The 25241-nt window shown below is 41.0% G+C and overlaps 1 protein-coding gene across 3 annotated transcripts; it reads left to right on the forward strand.

Moving 5' to 3' along the window:
* Window positions 1-413: 413 nt before the first annotated feature.
* Window positions 414-11217, forward strand: zdhhc18b (zDHHC palmitoyltransferase 18b). 3 transcript variants are annotated; one of them, XM_027287291.1, is made up of 9 exons: window positions 414-801; window positions 2184-2344; window positions 4116-4265; window positions 4411-4554; window positions 4775-4826; window positions 4920-5022; window positions 5293-5402; window positions 6200-6302; window positions 9743-11217. In XM_027287291.1, exons 1-9 carry the CDS (start codon window positions 794-796, stop codon window positions 10094-10096), a joined length of 1185 nt encoding a protein of 394 aa, XP_027143092.1. In that variant the 5' UTR covers window positions 414-793; the 3' UTR covers window positions 10097-11217. The 3 variants fall into 3 exon arrangements, with proteins under 3 accessions (XP_027143092.1, XP_027143090.1, XP_027143091.1); XM_027287289.1 differs by having other exon boundaries at window positions 424-1239; XM_027287290.1 differs by having other exon boundaries at window positions 425-1239; window positions 4411-4548.
* The last annotated feature ends 14024 nt before the right edge of the window (window positions 11218-25241 follow it).

A 25241-nucleotide genomic window follows, 5' to 3' on the forward strand; every position in this document is an offset into this window, starting at 1 on the left:
TTGATAAATCTGTGTCAAGTCACCGTCAACCGTCGCTGATTTACCGGATATTACAATCTGGCACCTATTGATAGATATAATGAAAGTGGAGAGGTACTCCAGTAAATCATGTAGCCTTTAAGTGTTAACGACTGCCTTCGTCGTCATATCATAAAATTTAATTTAATTTAATATGATAGTTATTTCGTGTGTGTTAATCAACGGGCAATTTGCTCGGTGTTACGGTTTAATGAGCGACCCTGCTAACTGGCAACCGTCAGCCAAAATGCGTCTGTTGAAAACAGGCAAAAAAATATACGTGGCTGTCCCAGTGAACAGCTGTTTGTTTAAGTTTTAATAAAATGTTATTATTATTAATGTTACAATGATTAAAAACTCATTCAAACTGTCTTTGGGCATTTTGTTTTAACAGCCACGCATTCTCGTCGTGTTTCAACGGACGGCTGTCGTAACTACGGCAACCACAGACGCATTCCAACTGAAGGTCGCCAGTTAACAGGGTCGCCCCTTAAACCGAAACACCGGTGCTACACCGGACGCTTCGTGTTGTGGCAGCGTAGTTAAACACCACTAGTCACGAATGTGTCGGGAGTGTTTGTAGGGAAGCTAAACATTTAGCACTTCTTTGTGTTTAAGCATATGGGACCTCCGGGGGTTAGTTAAGTGCACGACGAGCAAGCTAACGAGCTAGCGAGCGGTAACGGATGTTTGGGTTCACCCGTGTTAAATAGTCCGCAGCTAGTCTGGAATGGCTAACGAGCTAACGATGACCACCCTGGACACAGAGGAATAAATGAAGAGGTAACAAGGATGCTATTTCAAATACGAGGATATTTACACATGGACAACCACGGTATAGCTTGTTTTCTAGGTAGAACGACGACATTTGCTCCGTTCAGCCGCCTCAAACACGGGCGTCGGTGATGCTGTCCATCGCTGGACCGATGCTCCGGTTGTCCGAAAAACAAAAACAAAACACATTATAAAAACAATGAAAAACTGCGAATATCAGCAAATAGACCCGCAGGCACTCCCGATACCAACACCGACCCCTCCGGCTCAACACAACGGGAGCGACAAGAGAGAGGAGCCGAGGAGAGCGAGGAGAAAGTGGGAAGTTTTCCCCGGGAAGAACCGCTTCTACTGCGATGGACGGATCATAGTGGCCCGGCAGAGCGGGGTCTTGCCCCTCACTCTCGGCCTTATTCTGGTCACAAGTGGATTATTCTTTATATTTGAGTGAGTTCATGTTTCATGAAGTGGATTATTCTTTATATTTGAGTGAGTTCATGTTTCATGTATGGTTGTTCAGGTCGTTTTCCTAGTGACAAAGGTGTGATGCATGTCAATATGAGTGGGGGGAAAGCAGCTTTATAGATTAAAATGTCACTGAACTGACTCCTGTTCATGTATTTAATGTAAGCCGAACCATCAAGCAGCTCCTTATGATTAATAAAATGTCTTTTTTTGGTGTTTACAGTTGTAATTTCTTCAATAGTGAGCAATTAAATGTAAAAAATGTCAATTTTCTAATGTAATCTGGTAAAGTTTTTACAGAAATCTAAATATTTCAGCTCTATTTGCTCTTAAAATTGTGTGGCTCTGTACCTGATTGTACATATTCCTGTAGCTGTTAATGAGACATGTTATGTACTATCATACTCAAGCACTATTCAATATGAAGGGGGAAAAAGCAGCTTTATAGGTTAAAATGTCACTGAAGTGACTCCTGTTCATGTATTTAATGTAAGCCGAACCATCAAGCAGCTCCTTATGATTAATAAAATGTCTTTTTTTGGTATTTACAGTTGTAATTTCTTCAATAGTGCGCAATTAACTGTAAAAAATGTCAATTTTCTAATGTAATCTGGTAAAGTTTTTACAGAAATCTAAATATTTGCTCTTAAAATGTGTGGCTCTGTACCTGATTGTACATATTCCTGTAGCTGTTAATGAGACATGCTATGTACTATCATACTCAAGCACTATTTAATATGAAAGTGTGCTCTGTCTCCAGGGATTCATGTGGTGATTAAAGGCTCTGGATGTTAATTAAAATAGATCCCCTGGTGAGTGGGAAAAAAAGTAGGCTCAGTTGTACGAGACAGAGCTCTGATCCTTTCCCCCCAGCCCTTGATGCCGGTCAGTGCGTCTTGGTAATTCATCCTCTCTCTTGTCTGTAGCTGTCCCTTCCTGGTGAAACACCTGACCAGCTGCATACCTGTTATCGGAGGTGGCCTTTTTGTATTCGTGGTCATCACCCTGCTCCAGACCAGCTTCTCTGACCCCGGCATCCTGCCCAGAGCAACACCAGACGAGGCTGCGGACATTGAAAAACAGATCGGTAAGTGTACTCTACGGTTATACAGCTTAAAGTGCTTTTAACTTTGATATCCAGGATCATAAAATCTTAGTTTTCCCCAGAGTGCTATTCCTGCCAGATTATGGCACTGATTTTAGACCACTATTGGCACTCGATGTCTCCATGTGGCCTCAAAAACTGCTTAAGCTCAGCTAATTTCTTTCTAAGTTTTTTACCCTCTGCTCAGTTCAGTCACGTCAAACTTCAAGGACGTACTATTTGTGGCGCTGTCATAGGAGCTTTCACGCCGTTTATCTCGCTTCAGAGCACAATTCAAAGTTGAGGCCGATGGCATTGTTCTGCTGGCGTCTGCTGTTTTCCTCTGAAACGGAAACAAAGTCCTGCTCGAACAGTCACCAGTCGTCCTGCTGCCAGTTCACTTTAATTATGAGGAAAACCTTTCGCACATTAAAGGTCCTGAATAGATTTTTTAAAAAGACTCATTTGCCATATTCGTAATGAATGTCAGTTGGCAGGCGTTAGTGATGTTTTTCTGGAAGAAATATACGTCCTGTTGACTTTTAAAGTTTGGACCGGTAGATTTGTTTTCCCTCTGACAAGGTCCTGTACGGTTTCTTTTACCTCAGGCGATTCTCTTTGCACCACATTCCTGTTCACAGCGCTCTATCACTGTAAGTTTTAAGTCTTGCCAACAGTAACCTTCAATATAATGACCATCGTGTCTAAAGTTAGCTTCATCTGCACCTTGTTAACTCCTACTCATGGCTGAAGTTTGGGCAGTGGTGATGTAAGATGTTCATATTACTCAACTTGCTGTTGTTTCAACTGTTTTTGAGACTCTGACATAAGTACTTCACATTTACCCACTGCTGTACCTTTAAGCTTTGGACATTTAGCTGTTCTCTGAACAGATGTTAGCCACAGTTTAATTACTGGTTTCATTTAAAAGGGAGTTTTAATCTGTAGGGTCAACTAGAGCCGTGTCCCAATTTCACGCTAACTTCAAGGAGGTTTTATAAGTACGAAATGTTCACACTGTAAACATGGCAAAATAAAGCGTTCTTAAGTTAATCGGTGTGGCACTAAAAATAGACCTTCTGGAGTAGCACTGATTGATTTAGTTGCAGTTAAAGTGAAAAGAAATCAAGCTGAAAGAAAGAAAGTCGAAATGCTGAAACGTCGAAAGCAGCTACAATCCTTTAAGGAATCTCGTTGGTGTGTTATTTTGTGTTTCACCTGATCGACGTGCAAGTGGATCTGAATTTTGCGAATCCAAAAGAGTACGTAGTTTGTCGTCAGAATTGTTGAACAGCCACAGACTCAGAAATTCATAATGTTGCAAGAAACACGTTTATCTGACGGCTAAATTCCACCGGCTTTTGATTGTCGTTATTCTGTGTTAATGTAAGCATCTGTCTATGCTGTCGCCTTCCTTTTTTTTGCAGCGTTTATTATTTCACCGTACAGCTATATAACAAAGGATCAATATTTCCTGAATGAGCGGCCAGTCCCCCACCCCCTCTTTCTCGAAATGTTCGGACACTGGAGAACGCCGAGGTTTCACATATCAAAGTAGAGTCCGATAGAACTGAAAAGATAGATTAGAGTGAGTCAGCTCACAACTGTCTCGTCCTGTTCCTCGCATAACTGAATGGCGAGTGAAACTTGATGTGACTGATTGAGGTCTGATTGGGTCCGTGGATGTGTTGGATCTGTTTAGCAGTTGATAGTACCCTAGTTAATTGATCTTAATTGATTTTTTTTGTCCTTTATACTGTCCTCTCCTCTGCAGACAACACTGGAAACACCAGCTATCGGCCTCCGCCGCGCACCAAGGAGGTCCTCATCAACCAGCAGGTGGTGAAGCTCAAGTACTGCTTCACCTGCAAGATGTTCCGGCCTCCGCGCACCTCCCACTGCAGCCTGTGTGACAACTGTGTGGGTGAGTTGCGGCCACACGCCGTCACTCTTGACATTTACCAGTGATAAATAATGAACCGAGGCCTCGCCGAGCTCCGGTTCAGTTCACTGAACTCTCAGTTCAGGTTGTTCCACTCATTGTCACTCGTTGTGCGTTTCTCCTACAGAACGCTTCGACCATCACTGTCCTTGGGTGGGGAACTGCGTGGGAAAACGCAACTACCGTTTCTTCTACACCTTCATCGTGTCGCTCTCCTTCCTGACGGCGTTCATCTTCGGCTGCGTGACCACACATCTAGCACTGAGTACTTGTACTTGAATGTTTTGGAGTTTACTATTCTGTAATTGTTCCCATTTGACCACCGGCTGAGTATTCAAGTTTTTTTTAACCCTGCTCACTAAAAGATTAGAATAAAATAAAGATATTCAAGCTTGAATCTGCATCGAAAAAGTGAACTGTCGGTTTGGGAATCCCAACACTTTAATGTAAACACACTTTAAGCCTTATGTTCATTCTTTCCTCTCTTTCAGGGGCTCAGGGTGGAAAGGGCCTGGTGTTCGCTCTGCAAGAGAGTCCAGGCAGATATCCTTTAATCACAAACACTGTCAGCGAATATGTTTTTGTTTTATTTTTTATTTATTTGTTGACACTGTTCTCCTTGACCCAACCTTTCACTGCCGTAGAGCTCGTGATATGTTTCTTCTCAGTCTGGTCCATCCTGGGCCTCTCAGGCTTCCATACATACCTGGTTGCTTCCAACCTGACCACTAATGAAGACGTGAGTATTGGCTCTACACTCAATTCTTCAATCAAAATAATAATATTGAGACAAGGAAACTTTGGAATACATGTTAAATAAAATAAATATTACAGTAATATCACTGTCATTTCAAGAACTGTAAAGATATATCAAGGGCTAATTGCTGAGGAAAGCATCTCGTTTTGTGGAGTTAATGAATACTCTCATCAAGATCAAGAGCAGAAATGTGTAAAAAAACGTGAAATGTTGCAGAATTAATAATATTTTCACACATGTTGGGTGTTCCAGATTAAAGGCTCCTGGTCAGGGAAGAGTGGAGAAGATGTCACCAACCCATACAGTCATAAAAACATCTTTATCAACTGTTGCACTATGCTCTGTGGACCCATGCCACCCAGGTTAGTCATAAATATCACAGACTGTATCAAGTGCTGAAGGGAATCTATGCACGATTAGGACCTGGCTGCCTTTCATGTTGTAATATTTATGCCTGGATGTTTTATTATCACTTGATTTGTCAAATATATGTATGTCTGTATCAGATGTTCAAATCTCTGCTTTTGCTTTTTTAACTTGAACACTCTATTAAATCCCAAACCGGCTCTATGATGGTGACTGAAAAAGCATCGACGGTGGTTTTATCAGGCAGGTGGAGTGAGTGTGAGGCTGGCATACACACTGAGGAACATTCAGTCACTACTAGCTGTTGTTACTGTGACACATTAATGGACTCCATGTCTCGCCATGACTCCACAATAATTCTCTCAGCATCACCAAAGCTCATTGCTAAAAAAAAATGCATCTGTAAATTAGGAGGTATAACCCAAAGCCGGGTTCTCAACCGGGGACACATTTGATTAATCATCCAGTGTTTGGCATTTGGCCTGTTTTACGATGAATCCATTATTAAAATTGTTGTTGCTAAATCGTTCCTTTGGCCTCTAACCCATGACTCATTCATTTTAAATTCTCCAAAATCACCCACAAATACTAAATCTACGCTCTTATTTTGAAAGATACGTGTAGTGGTTTTTGTAGTTCCTTGATGTGAAATGACGACTTTTTACATGCACATTACATTTTAAACCACCTTGGGAGTCTATTTGGATGATGTCCAGAGTGTCCAGTCTATGTAGGTACATGTTACATGAGATCTAATGACTTGGATCTTCCTTTTGTTTTCTGTCTTTTTCAGCTTGATCGACAGACGAGGTTTCCTGCCCACAGATGAATCTGTCCAGACAGCCAGCACGGACATCGAGCTGTCCACTCTGGCCGCTAAGAACGAGATAAACGTGGTAGGAGGATCTTCCCAGCTGGTTTTTGGCTTACAGGAATCCCCCTCTCCTGTTCCTGCACCCCCCATCTCCTATCAAAACTCTTCCTCTGCCTGACAGAAGCCTTGTTGCCCGCTGTAGCCCCTGAGCCAGCATCCGTCTGCTGCCTGTTGTTGACTGTTGTGTATGGGTTAATCACTACATATACTGTATTTCCACTACAGTCACAGGTTCACATATCATTAATATAGGTTTACGACTTACTGTACTGTACGCTGGTGCTGGTTAAAAGCATAATCCAGCTTTTTGGGAAATGTATTTTCTTTCTTTTCAGAGTGAGATGAGCAGGTCAGTGCCAATCATGTCTGTCCGTTAAAGCTAGCCGTTTAACTTCTGCTGAACAGCAGCCACAAGCGTGTAATAATCAACAGCACAAGTAGAGACAAGTCAAAAAGTTGGCAAACTGACTCAGCAGTATCACTTTAGGTACTCTAACATTGGCGAACAGAAGCTAGTGGTCATACCAGACCAAGAAGTGCTGTTGCAGCAGCTGAGCAGGGCTGCGTTATCATCGGTTCTGACTACAGTTGGGTCGACGTAAAAAACAGTTTGATATTCAGCCAAATATCTAATTTTACCACTAGTTCTCACGTGACCTGGATATTCAAGAAACTTTTGACACGTTCCTGCAAACGTTTCACAATAAAAACCCCTCGTTAATAAGTGAAAGGTTTCCGTCCACTGAAACGCCACACGGCTTTTCATTTGAAACAGATACAGGAAGCGTTGGGTTTGTATTAACACACTTAAAAAAAAGTACAAACTTCAAATCATTGTTTATTAACTTTCCAATGCATTTCACAAACAGTCAGCTGCACTTAAGGGCGACATGGTTGAGAGCTGCTCAGAGTGACAAGTTCTGGTTCAGCCGGTTTGCTTCAAACCGGATTAAGCTCGTACACCGGACACTGACACGCGGACAAGTACAGAGCTGGAGTCCGGACGTGTTTAGCCTGGCTTAGTGTAAAAACTGCAGGAAAATGGCCAGTGACTGCAGTATCTACAGTACCAACACCTCTAAATCTCACAGATGAACACATTTTATCTGCTTTATGATTTAATGCTGAACTAGTGTGCGTGTTGTGAGGTGTTGGTAGGCCACATGAGAGTGGTATCAACTCTTTCATCTCTCTCTAGAAAAGAAAGAAGAAGCTAATTTTCTAAAATTAATCTGATTTTAATAATGTGTGATTGGCTGTTGGCTTCGTTAGTCAGACGGGTTCGCCTGTTTACCTCATGGAAACGAACAAATCAGGTTTATTCACATTTTTTGTTCGAAAATAAGCGATACAGATATTATTCACTATATATATTTTTATGTTATCTATATCCTCACGTTTGTTAATCAGTGTTTTGTTCTAGTGCAGTTTGTCAACTCAGGGTATTTTATGAGGTAGGAAGAGAGCAGGAGTTGTTAGAAGTGAAGCCTCCTGATGCTGTTTCCAGCTCGTCCTCCTCACAGAGCGCCGCTCTTGTTCTCTCTGACAGCGAGGGATATAAAAGGACGCCTGGAGAGTTGTACAACAACTTTTGTTTACAAGACGTAACTGCGGTTCAGATAGTTGCAGTCTGAGCCGCGGCGCTCTCGTATCAAGACGTAGAGTAGCTGCTGTTTGGCACTTTGAAAGACAAACGGCTCTTTTTTTTTTACACCAAAATAACAAGACGCCTATAACCCTTTTCTCTTTGCGTGTACGGAATAAAGTGAAAGCCTTGTCGGAGATGTAGTTTTTCTAGTCAGAAATGTGTTTTGTCTGTACAAAAAGCCTTTTGAATTCAGTCAGTGGCTGCGAGGAAAGCTTTTTCTGCACCTTTCCTTTTTTTGTTCTGTTGGTTCACTTTGGTCTTATGTTCACACATTAGCCTGCATATAAAAGGTCAAAGTGCCAAACTGTTTGTGACAAACAGGCCAGTCTACATCATTTCCACTTGTTTGCCTTTGTTTGTTTTTTTCTCTATTCATCCTTTATGTTTTTATATTTTTATATATATAAATATTTCTATTTTGTTAGTATCCTAAATGTACAAAATCTAATAAAACATGCATGCAATTCATCATCTGTGTGTACTCATTCTTCATTCTTTTGTTTATCCACCATCTCAGTGTACATATCAGAGTATAATTATGTTTTCCAAAGGAAGAAAAGCTCCTAATAAACAGCCACAGTATCAGTACGCTCCCTGTGTGTCTATTCACCCAGTCCTAACTTGCTGTTCTGTATGTGGTCTGTCTGTCTCTGTGCCCGCGTCCTGCCACCAACACTAGGAGGAGAAATGTCTAGACTTTGCAGTGTCCTGCACTGGCTGATTAGCCACTGTTAGTGCAGGAAAAGCGATGCTTGAGCTTGGTAAGACTGTTTTAGAGAAAGGGAAAGCGAGTCTCTGTGCCAAACACTGTGGCTGCATGTTCTCTTGGCTTGCTGCTGCACGGCTTCATCCATACTGCTGCCATGTTGAATACATTGCAGAGTGCATAATTTAACGCAACACGGGGTGTGCCGTATGTAAAATTGATTCACATGTACAGATGGGTAGTTATTGCTCAAACAGTTCCACTATACTGTCTCAGTGTTCTCTTAAAATTTGACCTTTTTCATGCTACAGATTTACCAGAATTTGGTTTTACTCCAATAAAAATCATTTTTAACAGTAGGTTAGATTGCCATAAAAATAAAACGGTAGGATGAAGCTCATTGAGAGGTGGATGATTCAGTCATTATAGTCTGATAACCTATTGAGACAATGTAATCAACTGTAGGAAATAATCCAGTGCTTAATGATATCTGATGGAAACATTATTTAGGTTATTTGGTTATTTAGGTGAGCAGCTTTGTCGTCTATCTCTAGGGACAGCCAGACTGGATTAACCTAGAATCAAAGCATTGTTGCCTTCGAAACTGTGAAGTTATCTATCGTTTTATACAGTGAGGAGTGAAATTTCATTTTTTAAACCTTCATTAACATAGTTGTGATATGGGACAAGTAGAATCTGGTGTTGACACATAAGTTACTAAAAGTCAGGATATCTCGGCATCTGCTGCTTCAGCTTTGAACCAAACTTTGCTAAAGTAACCAAACAACCAAATTGCTGCATTAATATTTGAAGCAACTTTGTACTGACGCTCTCTGAGGTTTCTAAACACAATCAAATGTGATGGCCGAGGTCTAATGTGCCTCTCCATGCAGATCCATGGCATGAAACGTTTGTGATCTCTTGTTTCAGACCACTTGTTTGGACTGCTTGCACACAGCTTGCCTTTGATTCATCTCGCTCAGCTGTTGCAGAATTCACTGATGCGATTGAACATCCTGCTGTTCGCTCTCGTTAACCTCACTGCCTCGTCTCATCAGTTCCTCTCTTTTTCTTTTCCCCTCTCCTCCTCTTTCTTGTGCCTTTCCAGTGCACACAGGGAACTAAAGGTCTGCTGGAGTCCGCCACTCGCTCCCCACTTCTTTCCACGTCATGTCCTCAGGGGAAACAGACAGTTCATACCTGCCCAGACAACAACCCTGCTGTGAACTCTGACCCATCACCAGAGCTTTCAACAAGCTGTGGGCCACGACATACTGCTAGCTCCCAAGGCAATACCTCTCCACCACGTCACACCAAGAGTCGTGCGAAGAAAAGTAAACGAGCGGCTTTGCATATTCCCAACCCTGCCTTTGATGTCCCTGTTTCCCCTACCTCTCCGGATGCTGGCCCCAGCTCCAGAGCCAGAGGCCACAAAGGTTCCAGCTTGTCCCCTTCGCACTGACTGACTTGAATGACGGCTTTCTCAAGTGGAAACACACATTGTTTGAAGCTTGCATGCTGTAACGCAGTCAGATACATACAAGTGGTATGAATTTGAAAACTTTCTTTATTGTTTGTTGTGTTAGTCCAGAGCCAAGTCATTGTGTTTGAGGATGACAATCACAAAGATATGTAATTGTTTGATCAATTTATTGTGGAAAAAGGAACACCACAGAGGGTTGGATTCAACTTTGGTGTACGACGAACATCACACCAATAGATTTGTGAGATGGAGGAACTGGTGTACTGAGAGAGCCATACGTCTTTCTCATGGAAAACATGAATTTTACCAGCATGCCAGGTCTATCAAATATTGTGAAGTAGTTGCTTTGACAAATCAGGTGGACGAGCTCAGAATTCGTTCGCATCCGTATGGAGAAAAGTTGCTCTTAAAAGGGAAATCTGTCACAAATATAGAATTCACATATGTAACCTCTATAGCACTGTGCAGCTCAGTTTACGGTGTGAACTTGAGCCAGTTTCTCCTTAAGCTGTACAGCAGAGATGATGTCATGTTAAGACATATAGGCAGTGCATTATGGAACAGGTCACGAGACTCTGACGGCAGTTAAGCATTTGGAGACATTTTGCAATTTGTATCCGAAAGCTCTGCATTCACATCCAAATATTTAGCATGTTCATATGGGCGACTAATTAAAGGAATCAATAGTTTTAGAGAGAACACCTTCCTTGTCTCCAACACTATGAAACTCTCGTCATCATTCGTCCAGAAGTTATTCCCTCATTTGCTTTTAGGCTCAGACTTCCAAGAACACTTTTTTTGTGTTTTGGTAATATGAACTGACATGATCTGGCTCTGGAAGGCAAGCAAAGTGCATGTCAGGCATCCTCTGTAACCCTCATTACCTACACCTTACTGGCGTTGGGGTTGCATCCAACAATTTAAGTGATATTATGAAAAACGATTTAAGAAGCAGACCAATGAGTGTAGCGTTGCCTAACCTTCAAGCGTGCTATTAACATTTTTGCCTTTGTTCAAACAACTTTGTACGCACTAGTTAGTTTCAAGAATATTACATAATCTTGAGGCCCCTTTTGTTTCAGTTTTTACAATGTACACTATAGTTGAGGCCCCTTTTGTTTCAGTTTTTACAATGTACACTATAGTCGGAGTGCAATGGGGTACTTTTTCAATTCAATTCAATTCAATTCAATTCAAGAGTTTATTGTCATTGTCCAAAGGCAACGAAATTGCCAGATCCCATGCATAAACAGACAGGCTTCCCATCCCCATACTGAAAATATGAATAAATGAATAAATAAATAAATAAATAAGTAGCCCCAAGATACCATATATATCATACTCCAGATGTGCAGACACTAGGATGAATAAGGGGGCCCTTTGCTTACTTTTGTCCTAGCCCCAGGCAGATTAAATCCAGCCCTGGGTGGAGAGCACACTTTGCAACAAAATTTCTAATAGTTGTTCAGTTGGGGGGGGCAACAAGGTGGTGCAGTGGTTCGCACTGGTTAACTACCTTTTTCGAACCTCAGCTGGGGCCTTTCTGTGTGGAGTTTGCATAAGTTCTTTCTGGCGTCCTCCCACAGTCCAAAGATATGCACTTAATAGGTTCATTTGTGACCCTAAAGTGTGAATATGAGTGTGGATCTCAAACAAATGTATATGGGCCCATTGAGTTCAGTAAGTAAGTCAGTGTCAATGGCTCAACCCCCAAAAACAGTCATGAGATGTCATTATCACAGCTTTCTGTTGACTTTACTATCCAAAAACATTTATATAGCATGTGTGAATTCTGTTTTTGTGGATTTCCCTTTTACATTGCACAGCACAGTGAGCTGAGCGTGCATCAGTTGTATCGGTGTGTGATTTCCATGCTGTATAAATGGCAGCGAATGCACCTGCATGACAAATGACAAAAGATGTGTTTATGGTATTTTTGTTTGTTTGTTTGTTTACATCCTTTCAAACATCACATTATACACCTGAGAGGTCGTACACCACTGTAGGAAACCTGTGGTTTGGATTTGTGAATATATAGCTGTGTACCTGAGCTGAAGCAGTATTGTTCATTGCCTGTGCTGCACCACCTCGTGCTTGTGTTATCACTGACATCTCACACTGATTTGAGGCTCCACTTGTTGCACATTTTGTATCAGCAACAGCAATATCCGTCCTCTCCTCCTTAAAAACTGTTTTACTTTGTGCGCTTAGACAAATCCACGGAGATCTCTGTGAATGGTGGGTGTGTTGGTTTGTTCTCAGGTGGAAAGCTGTAGGCGATATTCGGTATTCAATATGCAAGTTCTATGTGACAGGTATCACGTTTATCCACATTGTAACCCGATGGCAATAGCTGCACAAAAATGCAATGATCCGAACAATCATCTCCGTGCACTAAAATGTAGACACGCGCACACACACACTGTTTGTAGCTCACCTTAAGAGTGTTAACACTGAGTATCACTTTGTGTGCAGTATACACCGTGTCAAAGAGTCATCCCAACACCTCCTGGATGTCGCTGAGAGTCAATGCAAGCAATGCATTATCGGGGAGAAACATACTGTACTGTATTTGTACAAATCGTGAGGTTACACTCCTGTTAAAATAAAGGAAAAGGAAAATAAAGTTCAGTGAAAGAAAGAGCCTCGATTTGTTTTTTGTTTTTATGAAGTGCTGCAATTGACCACTAGATGACAGTGATGACTTATAAACACAGAGCAGATAATCCGTTCACACTCAACCCATGTGTACTGTGTACATCTTGAGTTGCAGGGATATTTTAGCACCGCTAAGAATTTTTCTCTAATTACTTCACTTCTCTTTGTCATCCTCTAAACCTTTGTTGCTCTCATACCTTATGCAACATAGGCAACATTGTTGTGTAATTGAAAATGAGTCTATTTGACATTTCGTGACTTCATTGTTAAGTCTCTTTGGGTTTATTCAGTCACCTATACGCTGAAACCCAATGAAACAATGCCTGAAAACAAAACTGCACTCTGGGAGCAGACAGGTGTTTTGAAGTAAGGTGCAGCTTTAGTCTTGAGGCAAGGAAGGAGGACACATTGGTTTCTGGTCTGAATTTCATGTCTGACTGTGAAACTGCCGATGGAGTAGTGTAGTGGATTGCTTTCTTTCCTTCGTCAGCAGCTTTCATTGATCAGCATAACCAGCCTGAAGTAGTTTGAAGTGGTTTCTATTGGTATAAAGAAACATTTAGATTGAAATCTTAAGTGTTTTTCTATAACAGTCATGAGTCAAATTTAAAATTAAAAAAAGATCCCTACAGGTGTATTTAAAAAATAAAAAGTTTAACACCCAGGTAATCTTCATCAGAACTGTGTGGATGTGATTTCATCTGATTTGTTTGCCGTCTCCCTGGCAACAGGGAGGAAAACCAACAACTGTCATCAGTTAATGTAAGAATTAATACAGAGACTGTATTCATATTCTGAGTTTGTTTCTGATGCTGCTGAATCCTGATTGGCTGGATTCAGCCCACTTCAAACCAGTAAGAAAATCAGAAACCTGTCCTGTGAAAAAACAAACCAGTTCCACCACATCAATTAGAATATTGCTTTGTGACAGTTTGTAACTTAACAGTCAAAGGTCAATGAGGAGTTGCAAGATCTAAAAGCCTGGCGAACTTGTTAAGAAGAATTTGCATTTTGTGCCGCTCTGCTGTTCACAACATAAAAGGAAAATGTCTGGCGTAACTGGAAAGCATGCAGTGTGATTATCACTGTCCTCAGGTGATGCCGTAATTAGCGTTGTTCAACATTTGTTTTTTAGCAGAGGGACATTCTTAAACTTCATTGTTCACATTGCTCACAGTGAGGTCAGGGTCTGCGTGCAATGTGAATGGCATCACTTGTAGTGACAAACGCAGAGAGAAAAATCAGTTCCTCTCAGCTCTGCAGAGCGTTTTAGCCTCTTTTAGCTCGCTGTTTTTGTCTTGGTTCGTGCTTACCATTTCCAGTTGCAGCTGTGAAATAGCTATGATAAATCCAGCAATTATTTTTCTCAGGGAGACAAACCAGATTTAAAAGGAATGTGAACATACACTCCCAATGTTGTTGCATATTTGCCAGATATTCAAAAACTTTTCATCAAGCAATCACAAGCAATAAAAACGTAACGAGGTGTTAGATAGGGAAAATGGACTGTATTTATAAAGTGCCTTTCCAGCCTTGTGAACATTCATCAATGGCACAGCCTTTGGGAGCAGTTTGGGGTTCAGTATTTTGCCCGTGGAGACTGGAGGAGCCGGGTATTGAACCACCAAACTTCTGATTAGTGGGCGACGTCTTGAGCGACAGCAGCCCAAACATTTGAATGTAAATTGCATCAATGGTTTTTAAATCTTGTGCTAAAAGAAACATTAATGCATTAATGAAAAGGTAATTGTATTTTGTAGTCTGAACAAGGGCCAGCAGTTGAAATGAGACATTTGGCTAACTCTGGCACAAATACAGAGATGTTGATGAATGTACTTTGTGACCTCTGACCTTTGCTAAGGTCTCCTTCTGATGCAAGATTTTAAATCATGTCAACCAAATTGTCTTTGTCATTGGTCAGTTGCTTGTAGTGGCACATATTTTCGGCCTGCATGTTGTATCCCTGTGTTTACATCTTAAAACATTGACCTCATATGACATCATGTATAACTCAGACATATGGTATTCACTGTGAAGAAGCCAACAGTCTAGATACTCTTGAACCAAACATGTGAAACACTGCATGTCAGCGGTATAATATCTTAGCACGTGTTTTGGCAGCTGTCTAAGCTGGCAGTTTACCTGTCTGTCTTACATGTGTGCAGCTTACGAGGGAAGCGGGGCTCCCCTTTTGCCATTCCCTCTTAGGAATGTTAAGACAAATTTAGGGCTCCCCCAGGCCAAAAGACTCTCTGTTTATGAGTCGCTCAGAAGAACAAATAAATGTTTATGGAGAACTGTCGCTTAACATCACTGATCTCCCCTTCCTCGTCTACTGTGTATGGCTGTGTCATGAAAACACAGTGCTGTTGCCAAGGAGATTCCCTCGTTCTCTGCTTAATGAGTGGGGTCTTTGTCTGTGCGTTAGGCTTCAGGTTAAAACTTTTCATCACCCTTTACTATGCATTCACTTCTTGGCACCGATAACATCTCATCAGACGCCGTGACCAACTCTCATTTAGAAGTATAGGCCTTCTGCAGCAGCCAGAGCCAAAGTCAAGATCAAGGGCAAGAACGAGCACATTTCCAGAACTTTATCATGTCATCATTACTGGCTTAAGCTAACGTTCAGTTGACATGGGTTTTAAAGGCTGTCTGTTGAAAGCCTATAATCAAAGTTACTTCATTTATACTCACATCGTACATGTATTGAAACTTTTACAAGAACAGATTCTTTCAGTGGATAAAAGTAGCTTGGAGAGCATGTTAAGATCATCTAAAAAAACCTTGTTCTCTATGACCTCTTTAACCTCTCGCCTTGCTGCAGCGAGGCAGAAGTGTTCTCCAGGGTGTGGTGAGTACACTGTGACATCACTGTTGCTTGTGGTTAAAGGTGCAATAGAGGATACTTCTGACCATAGGCCAGCGAAAACACTGCAGCCTGGTATTAAAGACATAACACATGACATTTCTGCATTTAAATACCTAAAATTAAGTAGATCTATGTTATATATTTTGTTGAGTTGTGTACTTACATCAATCCTAATGTTTCCAATAATGTTCCAACACAGAGAAATCAGTTTTATTCAAAGCAACAGTGCATTTCATAGCTGCTACAACTTCCAGGTAAACACAATCTACATAAACTTTAATATTACCTAGTCACATCAAAAACATTTAAATCAGTAATGGTGGCTATTTAACAATTAAGACAAACACCCAAGATCCCATGCTGCTACACAACATCGTCAAACTACATTTTTTATATTGTTTTGTAATTCAAGCGGCAACCTCCGTGGCTATGAAGTGAAACCAAGGCGGAAGTGCTAAAAACTGCAGTTCCACGAACGGCAACTTGAGGCTGGCTACAGAAAAAGTCAATCAATGTTAAAATGTCCAACTTCACAGCAGAAATAAACATGTTTACAGCCTGGTGCAAAAAAACAGCTTTGGTCTCTAAAGCTAATTTCCCCGTTCGTGCCAACTGTACTGAGGCTGAATTTTTATTTAACTCAACCATTCAATATTATATGAAGTGGCTTTGCAGGTGGAGGCTGTTACAGATGGCGTTTGAGCACTCAAGCACCTGCCTCAGGTCCACTGAAGATCCACATCCCTGTCCATTTTTAGATAAGCTAAGAGGTGGTAAAGGCAGGACTGCCAAGATGGTGACCGCTGGAGCCATCACACACTGAGCTTCACATCAACACGTGTTTCTAATAACTATAAATGTGCCGATAAAGTTGTAATATATTCTAAAAGTGGCTACTCGTATGACCAAAGAAATCTATGTTGCAGCTCTCTTCTGTGGTTTTTAGGTTTGGGTAGTAACCAAACGAATGACTGTGTAAGAACTCTGCGTGTAAGAATTCAGAATCTTCTTCTGTTGTGTCTTCATTTTCCACGTTGCAGCTGTGCTGCCACCCATGGTGAGAATGCTGTGATCTATCCATTTGGATTGGATCATATGGGAACAGACTCAACATATTTCTGTGTGAATGCCCAGCACCCGTCTCCTACAAATTAGATTCATATGCAGCTAATTTGCTTTGTCTTCTGGAGGACATTTTCATTTGTGCCGGCGCCTGAATTACTTTCACATTTAGTGCAATGGTCTTTAAGTTCAGCAAAAGGTCAGAGGTAGAGGTTAGGGGTGAATACTTGGGGTGAATACTTGGGTGTACAAAGCACAAGACCCCATCCCCCCATTGAATGCTGCCTGACAGTGCTGAGTCTGGGCTTGGGGGTCTCCCTAGTGTGGGACTGGTTTTGCATGACATATGGATCCACAACCCAGAGTCTGGTGTGAGTCGTGGGGATTCCAGCTCTCCTGTTGTGCCTTAGCAACATCTGTGCTTTGGGAACACTCCCCAACCTCCATATCTTTCATTTCAATCAGAAGGCATCTTAAAGAGTGATAAAGAAATGAATGTCTTCATCATAGGCTGCACAATATGGAAAAAGCCAGTGAGATAGGCAACTGGATCAGATTGTGTCAGTGTCATGTAGTTTCTCCAGGGGCCCTTACAGGAATATCTTCTTAAAGATGATATAGTCTGGTGAAAATCTGGAAACCATGACGCTTAAATTGAAGATCTGTATTGAATAGCAGGATTCCTGATGAGCTCATTGGACGGACCCAAATCTGGACACACTCTGGGGCTGACTGTGATAAAAACGGATAAGGAAAAATGGAAAAGGATAATTATATAACAGAGGGAAAGGTAAAATCTGATCTGTTGAATTGGTCTCAGTCATGGCTTACTATTCTTTTCAGATGCCGTGGTTCTATTGGCCTCGTTAGACCATGACCCTCAGGACACACTTGAGTGGTTTGCATTCAAACCTGAAGCGGACGGGATGTGAGTCAACACCTGAATGAGATTTTCTTGTTGTATTTGGTTCCCCTAGGCCACGTTTCTTTGCCGGAAAAACAGTGTATTGCTTCCTCCTGGTTGCTGCCCCAATGATGAAGTTCAAGTACCTTAGGGTCTTGTTCACCAGCAAGGGTAAAATAAAATGTGACATAGACAGCCGGATTGGTTTCTGATACAAGCAGCCAAAATGAGCTTTCTCCATTGGGTGGCTGGCTTACCCTTAGGTAAGCGCCGCGGAACGTCTGCAGCGCAGTTTTGCTCCGTCCTCTGCCCAGCATCAAGTCACATCGGGCGCGTGACGGCAGCGTAGCGAGCCAGCCATATTCACGCGAAATCATGAGATCACGAGATAACGTGAGAATCCTGAACGTACGCGAGACCCCCTGATAAACTGTGTATAAAGGAAACAACGAACAGCTGACTTTGCTTCTCCGACTTGGAAGAGATTATAAAAATGATCTGTTGTGTCATAAATTATTGTGTGCTGTTCCACTTCAACAATTAGTCTCTCCTCGTTCATGTTGAGATCCTTTGATCGATTGACTGCTCACCTGGTGCTACCAGTCATGGCGTAACGTTGATGTGAAGTTGTGATAGGCTACATGAATTGCATATTGTGTTTTATTTTGAAAGGGGGCAGAAGTGTATTACGTTGATTCTATGGAATGATAGCGCTGCAGCGCGGAGAGTCGTCCGGTGTGAATGGTTTCATTGATCAGACTGGCAGCGATCAGCTCCGGTGACCGCGGCGCAGCCGTTCCGTGGCGCTTACGTACCTGGTGTGAATGAGGCTTTAGAGATAGGGTAAGGAGCTCAGACATCCAGAGGGAGGTTGGATTACAACTGCTCCCTCACATTGAAAGGAGCCAGCTAAGTTGATTTTGAGGAGCTGGAAAAAGTGGAGGGGGATGTCTAGACTACCTATTACCTACTACCTATTAGCGTGTTGCCACTGCGACCCCAGATAAGTGGCAGAAAATGAATCGATAGAAGGATTAATTAATAGATAGATAGATAGATAGATAGATAGATAGATAGATAGATAGATACTTACTACTATTAAGGAAATTCAAGTTTGGCTAAGCTTCGTGCACCTTGGCTTTTGAATTTAGATCTACATACAAGATTGTATCTGGGTCGAGTTAAGTTAAGCTAAGAGACCTCTATCTAAGCTGAGATCTATCTGTCTATCTGTTAAGGCCTATTTAAGAACTAATGTGACAACATAAAAAATAAAAGCTATCAAGAGAGCAAAACACCCATAAAACGTGTGTGCTACAGGTCGGAAAATTATTTTGACAATTTGGCCAATAGGTGCCATTACAAAGTAAGCTGAAATGGCTATTAACATTTTGTATCACTAGATGACTTATACCGAAGAAATACGCCATTATAAAATAAAAGTGATTATTCTCAGGAGAGTTCTGAATCTTCTTTTTTCTCTAACTTCTGCCGATTTATGGTTTTATTTATTAGTTATAGAGATCAGAGATAAAGATATCGTCTGCAAGTGTAAGTCAAGCCCAGGTATAAACATTTGACTGATTTATCCCCCTGAGAAGGAGCATAAATTTGACTCAAACTCACGTCACACAGTTTTCTCTGCCTCTTTACTTCCCCTTCAACTCAGCTCGCTGGGGAGGTTTTTTTGGCTTTCACTTTTGGCTTTGCCCCGTGGAATGTCAATGTCATTTACAGACCTTATCTTTGAGTATCCAAATGGTAAAAAATGCCGCACGGAACAATGACTTAAATTACAGAGGAGCACAGTAAATATCACTGCCCGCCTCTACCTGCAATGTTAATCCCATTCAAATGTCAACAACACAACCACAAAGTAAGTTTTAATGATTTAATGATGCAATTCTGAGTTGAAGTGTATCAAATATGTATGGAAATCCACTGAGGAGGGTATCTGGTGTTAACAGGACCCTTTTGTCAGCGTTAGCCAGATGTTTGCTCTCTGTTGTGGACTCCCCAAACCCCAGCAGAGCCATTCACACCTCCTGCCTCTTCAGATTCGCTATAATCACGTGCATGTAATTCAAAGCACTGATAAGTTTGTCTTGTGCTCAACACCTCTAGCAGCTGCTTCAGCAAGCCGTTTTTTTTATATTCTGCTGTATGTGTTTACTCGAGTGTGTGATTCAGACAGGTCCAGTCCAATATTGAAATTCCTACAGTCAGTGCTGTCTTCCGCAGAAGGAAATGGTTGATTTGTCACATATCCAAAGCATCAACACAGATGCTGGAGCGCTTCAACCTCTTTGAGAAGATTCGTGCACACCTATAACTTCAGTTCACAAATCCACTGCTGTCCTGATTTCACTATGTGCTGACATTTATCTCTTTAGAAGAGATAAGTGTTTGGTCTTGATGTGACTTTTTTTTTCTTTCTCTGCATCGGTTGGTATTCACAGGCAGGCTGCCTGACAGCTGGAAAATGGAAATTGTGATGGAGCACCTGGAAGCCACGTGTTGACTGGATAGGAGATTGAAAGAGTGTTTGTTGAAAAATATGTGACACTGCTAAGGAATAGATGAGCGAAAAAAAAACAACTTTATTTCTTTATTTTGGATTTCAGATCCAGGTGCTACTGGATAACCTTTCTTTCCCCTTCACTTCAACTTTCAGATCCTCCTCCCATCAAGTCACAGAATCACTGTGTCAGGACTTTCATGGAACAATTAGTATAAACTGTGGGCAGTTTTATAGTGTAGGTTGGCATTGCCTCACCCTCCTCACCACCAACTGTTCAGCTTCGAACGCCGTGTGGGGTCCACCAGCGTGAAACCCTGCTGAACGAATGGGAGGTTGAAAGTGCAGGTGAAAAGGTACTTTTGTTTCCTGCTGTGAGATCCCGCATGCAACCGCTTGACTTGCGCTGCAAATTAACCGATTTTTTTACCTTTACGGGCGAGATGTGAGAGATTGTTTGTGCGGTTTCCCGGAACTATAAAAAAAAAAGAAAGCAACTTTTAGCACAAGATCATCAGCTCTCTTTTGTTTGAAGCCGTTTTAAAATCCAAAAATTATTAAGCTGATGAAAAGATTAGATAAAATATTGCCATTACTACTTATACTACTGCTGCTTTTTATATTTAAGTGATGCAATCATAATTCCAAGGCCTTAACATCACGTCTGGTACTCACTTAATAGCAATGCTGTTTTTGTAACTGACCATAGACTGTATGAATATAAATGGATGCAGTCTCCATGCCTGAGGCTGAGGCGGGCTGACTGAAACTGAAACTAGCCACCTGTCACACAAAGCGGCCATGCCTTTAATTATGCATAACTTTAAGCCTTAATATATAATATGTATACAATGTAATTTAGTTCAGGCCATAGCTGACTTTTCTCCCTGCATGTAAGCAGCAACCGGCAGCTACTGTGGCCGTGGAAGTGCCAAAAACTGCATTTCCTTTAAATGGCCTTGATTATTTTACTTACGTATATTCTATAATGATGACGTTTTATACATATATGTTTATAGAAGGCAGTAAATTCATCAAAAAGTCACCACAACTTATGAGGACTATATAGGATAGTTAAAATGTCATGTCAGTGGATGAAAAATAAAGAAAGAAAGAGGACATACTGTACTGTTCAGCTTGTTTTTGACCTTGGGAGGTTGTTGGGAAGGTTGGCGGCCATGGAAGCTACAAATGGACCTGAGCTTTTGGTCGAGCCTGCCATGCAAGCCCAACCAAGAACCAGAAAATAAGAGGCCTAAAATAGAGCAAAAGACTGCAATTCTGTCAATGAGCCGTGTTGTGCGAGTAAAAATAATCCAGTGGGAAAATATAATCAAAGGGCTCTCCAGCCTCCCTTATCCGTATTTGACTCCATTCAAGTCAAAATAAAACAACTGCGAGAGGAAAAGCGTTGGATTTCCCACAGCATTCGCATTACTATTAGAACATACCGTTGACATAGTGTAGGGAAGACTAAAAGAGAAAGAATATGAAAGTAACTACATTTATAGGAACAAATTAAACTCCTCGATTTATTATCAGTGATGTAAACTGAAACTTGAAACCAATGCCTCCTGAATTTGTCTAAAAATGCAAACACATTCTCCCAAAATCTAATTTCCCTCCCTGGAGGCACAATGTGTAGTCAAAACACCATTGAAATAGCAGGACAGAAAGTACAGTAAGGGTGTTGTGGTCGAGGTGGTGAATGTGCAGAAACATTGGCCTTTAATTCACAACTTTTACAGAGAACACACTGTGAGTCAAGTTTTAATTTCTAGCTAAAGGTTTTGTTATTTCACCATAATCAAAGCCTCACCCTAACCTTAGCCAAAATTGTTTTAGTTGCCTAAGCATAACCATAGCCTCTCCCGAGCCATAAATATAGTTGTTTTAGTTGCCCAACCTTAACCCAAACCAAAGAAAGAGTTATTTTACTTGTCTGAACTGGAATGTAAAAAAGGATTTTACTTGGGGTCACAAAGTTTTATGTTACCTACCTAGCCGACTACCTAGTCGTGAGCTTGGTTTATTAGTCAAAGCGTAGTGTTGACAGCAGGAAGTAGGTACAGCACAGCATGCCAGGCTGTCAACCCTTGGCACTCATGCATTATAACACTGTTCACAAGCTGTGCCACCTTACGTATTTGTTCTCACACAATTTCATGATGGATAAGTGAAAGTGGACGCTGACAGCGCACGGACAGACAAGACAGAGTGGTGCAGTGCCTTGCAGGAGCGAGTTCCTTTAGACCATCAAGAGGAAATATTATATAATTATAAAGGGGTTGCCAACATGTTCTCATACTGCCCGAACAAATCGCTTTTCAAATTCCTGGAGGCTGAGGAGCAATGACCCCAGCTGAATCTCACCCCATAACTAAACTGCAAAGTTGACAGCCCCGGCATTGTTTCAGATCTTTGACTTGAGCGACGTGCATTGTCAAAGCAAGATTATGAGCACTGGATTACTGATTTAGCCAACTAGCAATGTAGAAAATTACACCTTGCACAACCAGCTTAACCGCATACACTTCTGTGGAAAGTGTTATTGCAAGAAACCCTAACACACCCATTACTAATAGGCACTATTTGTCCTGTTCCCATGGATATCAAGACTTTGGGCCCTATTCCATTAGTCACATAATTAGCACATGTACCAAAAGAAGGTAGCTAGGTTTGCACAACATAAATTAATAATTGATTAATGATTCCAGGAAGTCTGGCAACTATACGTGTTGATTTACTATCACTCTTACTGGGAAACTTAATAAAACTGAGCACATAATGTTATAACCTAAAAATATCAATATGATTCATATCAATATGAATATAAATTTGGGCCCATGGGCCATGCACGCTGAAGGCTTCCTCTTGCCGGCTGACTTTCTTGCTGGCATGAAAATAATCAACTCGGCTCGTCAAGACTTGCTCTAAAACGACGCTCAGTAAAGTCTGGCTGTTTCCTCTGCAATGTTTCTGCACCTGTTATGTATGTATATTTTAAAAAAAAATACAGGTTACAGCTGTGGACTGTTGAGTATGAAATGTATCAGCTAAGTCAATACTGGTTGCATTATCTTTAGCTGAACTGCAGCAAGTCTGCAAAATAGCTCGAAATGTAGTTTGCTAATTTGGCCAAATTGTGGCATTGTTGTTGCCTAACTACTCCCAGTGAAACAGCCTCGATAGTTTACATAAAGGAATGAACTTAGTAGTTGTAGACAGAACCACATGCTTCCTATCCCAGCTCCAGTAACATGACAGTTATTCAATAGCATGAATTATTAACTTGTGTCCAATTTAAATCTGCAGCGCTCTGTAAGAATAAGATTTATGAAGTAAAAACAGGGGATTTCCAGTTTGGTGGTCAATATAACATAAAAGATGTTATTTTAAATGAAATAACGCAGAGGGAAATTCTGGTTCATGCATATTGACCATGGTAACTGTTGTACTGCAGTAAATTGAAGCTATAATAAACTACAGAGTATTTAATTATCTGTAAAGCAGTTTTTACTTTCTACCAAAGCAAGACAAATTCAATACCAATTTACTTTTTAAAGGTTTTATTCAAAGATAAACCTTCGAAGGCCAATCGTCTTGAACATTGTCTACTTCTTCTAAATTGAGTTCATCCTTTTGTTTTCTTTCAGTTTTCTTTCATAGACATACCTTTGTATCTTACTGCAAACACACAACCAGCTTGCACTGCTTGACATCTTTCTGCTTCTCTTCCCTGTATTCGTCTCTCTTGCCGACTTTCTTTGTCGGCGGTATGTTTTTGATTGAGGAGGCCTGTTGTTACTGACGTGGCCTATCAAAAGCAACGTGGTACTGAAGGGTGATGTCATTCACCGACCACTTATGTCCACTGTTGTTTTACCTAGTCTGTGCTTGAAAAAATATCCACCGTGTCTGCGTCTCCAAATCTGATACCTGAAAGCTGAGTCCTTGCTGCAGTGGCCTGGGTTCAAATAAGGCCCTTCACTGCATGTCCTCCCCTCTCGCTCAAAATTAAACATAATAAAAAATTTGGTTCATTAAAAAACTATAGTGGGACAATGTGAAACACTGTTAGAACTTTATATAACTTAAATAATAATTACAAGTGGGAGTCCTTTGGCTCTGCGGTGGACTGGGAGGGACCATCAGCAAACAGAAACACAACACAAATAGAAGTTTGACATATGTTTTAGATTTAAATTTAGAACAACATAATAAAGACATAAGATGGTGATGAGAATGGCAACTACTAGAATAGGCCAATCACACTGTAACTCATGCTGGAGGAATTGTGGATAGCACACTGCCAATCACACCCAGAATTTCTGGTTATGTCCCAAACTAAAGACATTCTGAGGAGAGATATTTGGTGCTCTTTTCCAACAGGATACACACCGAGATCCCGCTGTGGCTCTATTAAGAGTAATGCCTAAAAATCTGAATAGGAAGGCCAAGAAACACCTCTTAAATATATTACTCACAGCAGCTTTGAAGTGTAGAACCATTAGACGACTGAAACCAACCAGATATAATACATGGATCCAGGGACGTCTGTCAGATGGAGCACATTCAGACTCCAAAAATCAATTTATTAATACAATTAGATTTATGAGACAATGATGGTTAGCCTCTTTCCTCACTCTTATACCTCCTTTTCATACATACTTTACATATATACATTTATATAATACATATATATGTATAATACATGTATATATGTAATATATTTAGTTTGGAGTGGATATTTGTTGGGTTTTTTGTTTGTTTGTCTTATTTACTTACAACTTTAATTTAACTATAATGTGTACAATTGTTGTCTACAGCTGGATAGAGAAAAATGTACATGCTACACTGTTGTTGAAGAAAACTAATTAAAAAATACCTCATAATATACTATCTGTGTATTTCTCAGTCGAATGTATTTTCTTCAGCCAGCTTCTCAATGAACTCCTGGCAGGGGAAGTTGAGGTTTGGAATAATAAATTGGCAGGCTCTGTTATTATATCTTTACATACATCTTCTCTCTCTCTCCCTGTCGGCCAAAACATCTGAAACACAGTGTAGGAGGCTCTTTGCTACTTGAGATATTATTTCACTTTGCATT

Source organism: Larimichthys crocea, chromosome XIII, assembly GCF_000972845.2.
Source record: "Larimichthys crocea isolate SSNF chromosome XIII, L_crocea_2.0, whole genome shotgun sequence".
NCBI classification, from domain to species: domain Eukaryota; kingdom Metazoa; phylum Chordata; class Actinopteri; family Sciaenidae; genus Larimichthys; species Larimichthys crocea.

Excerpts from the sequence above, each read along its gene's own strand:
- zdhhc18b (XM_027287289.1), top strand. The coding sequence starts at position 992 with ATGAAAAACTGCGAATATCAGCAAATAGACCCGCAGGCACTCCCGATA. Across the intron at positions 4,555-4,774 it reads ACATCTAGCACTGAGTACTT|GGGCTCAGGGTGGAAAGGGC; the intron begins GTACTTGAATGT and ends CCTCTCTTTCAG. Across the intron at positions 6,303-9,742 it reads CTAAGAACGAGATAAACGTG|TGCACACAGGGAACTAAAGG; the intron begins GTAGGAGGATCT and ends GTGCCTTTCCAG.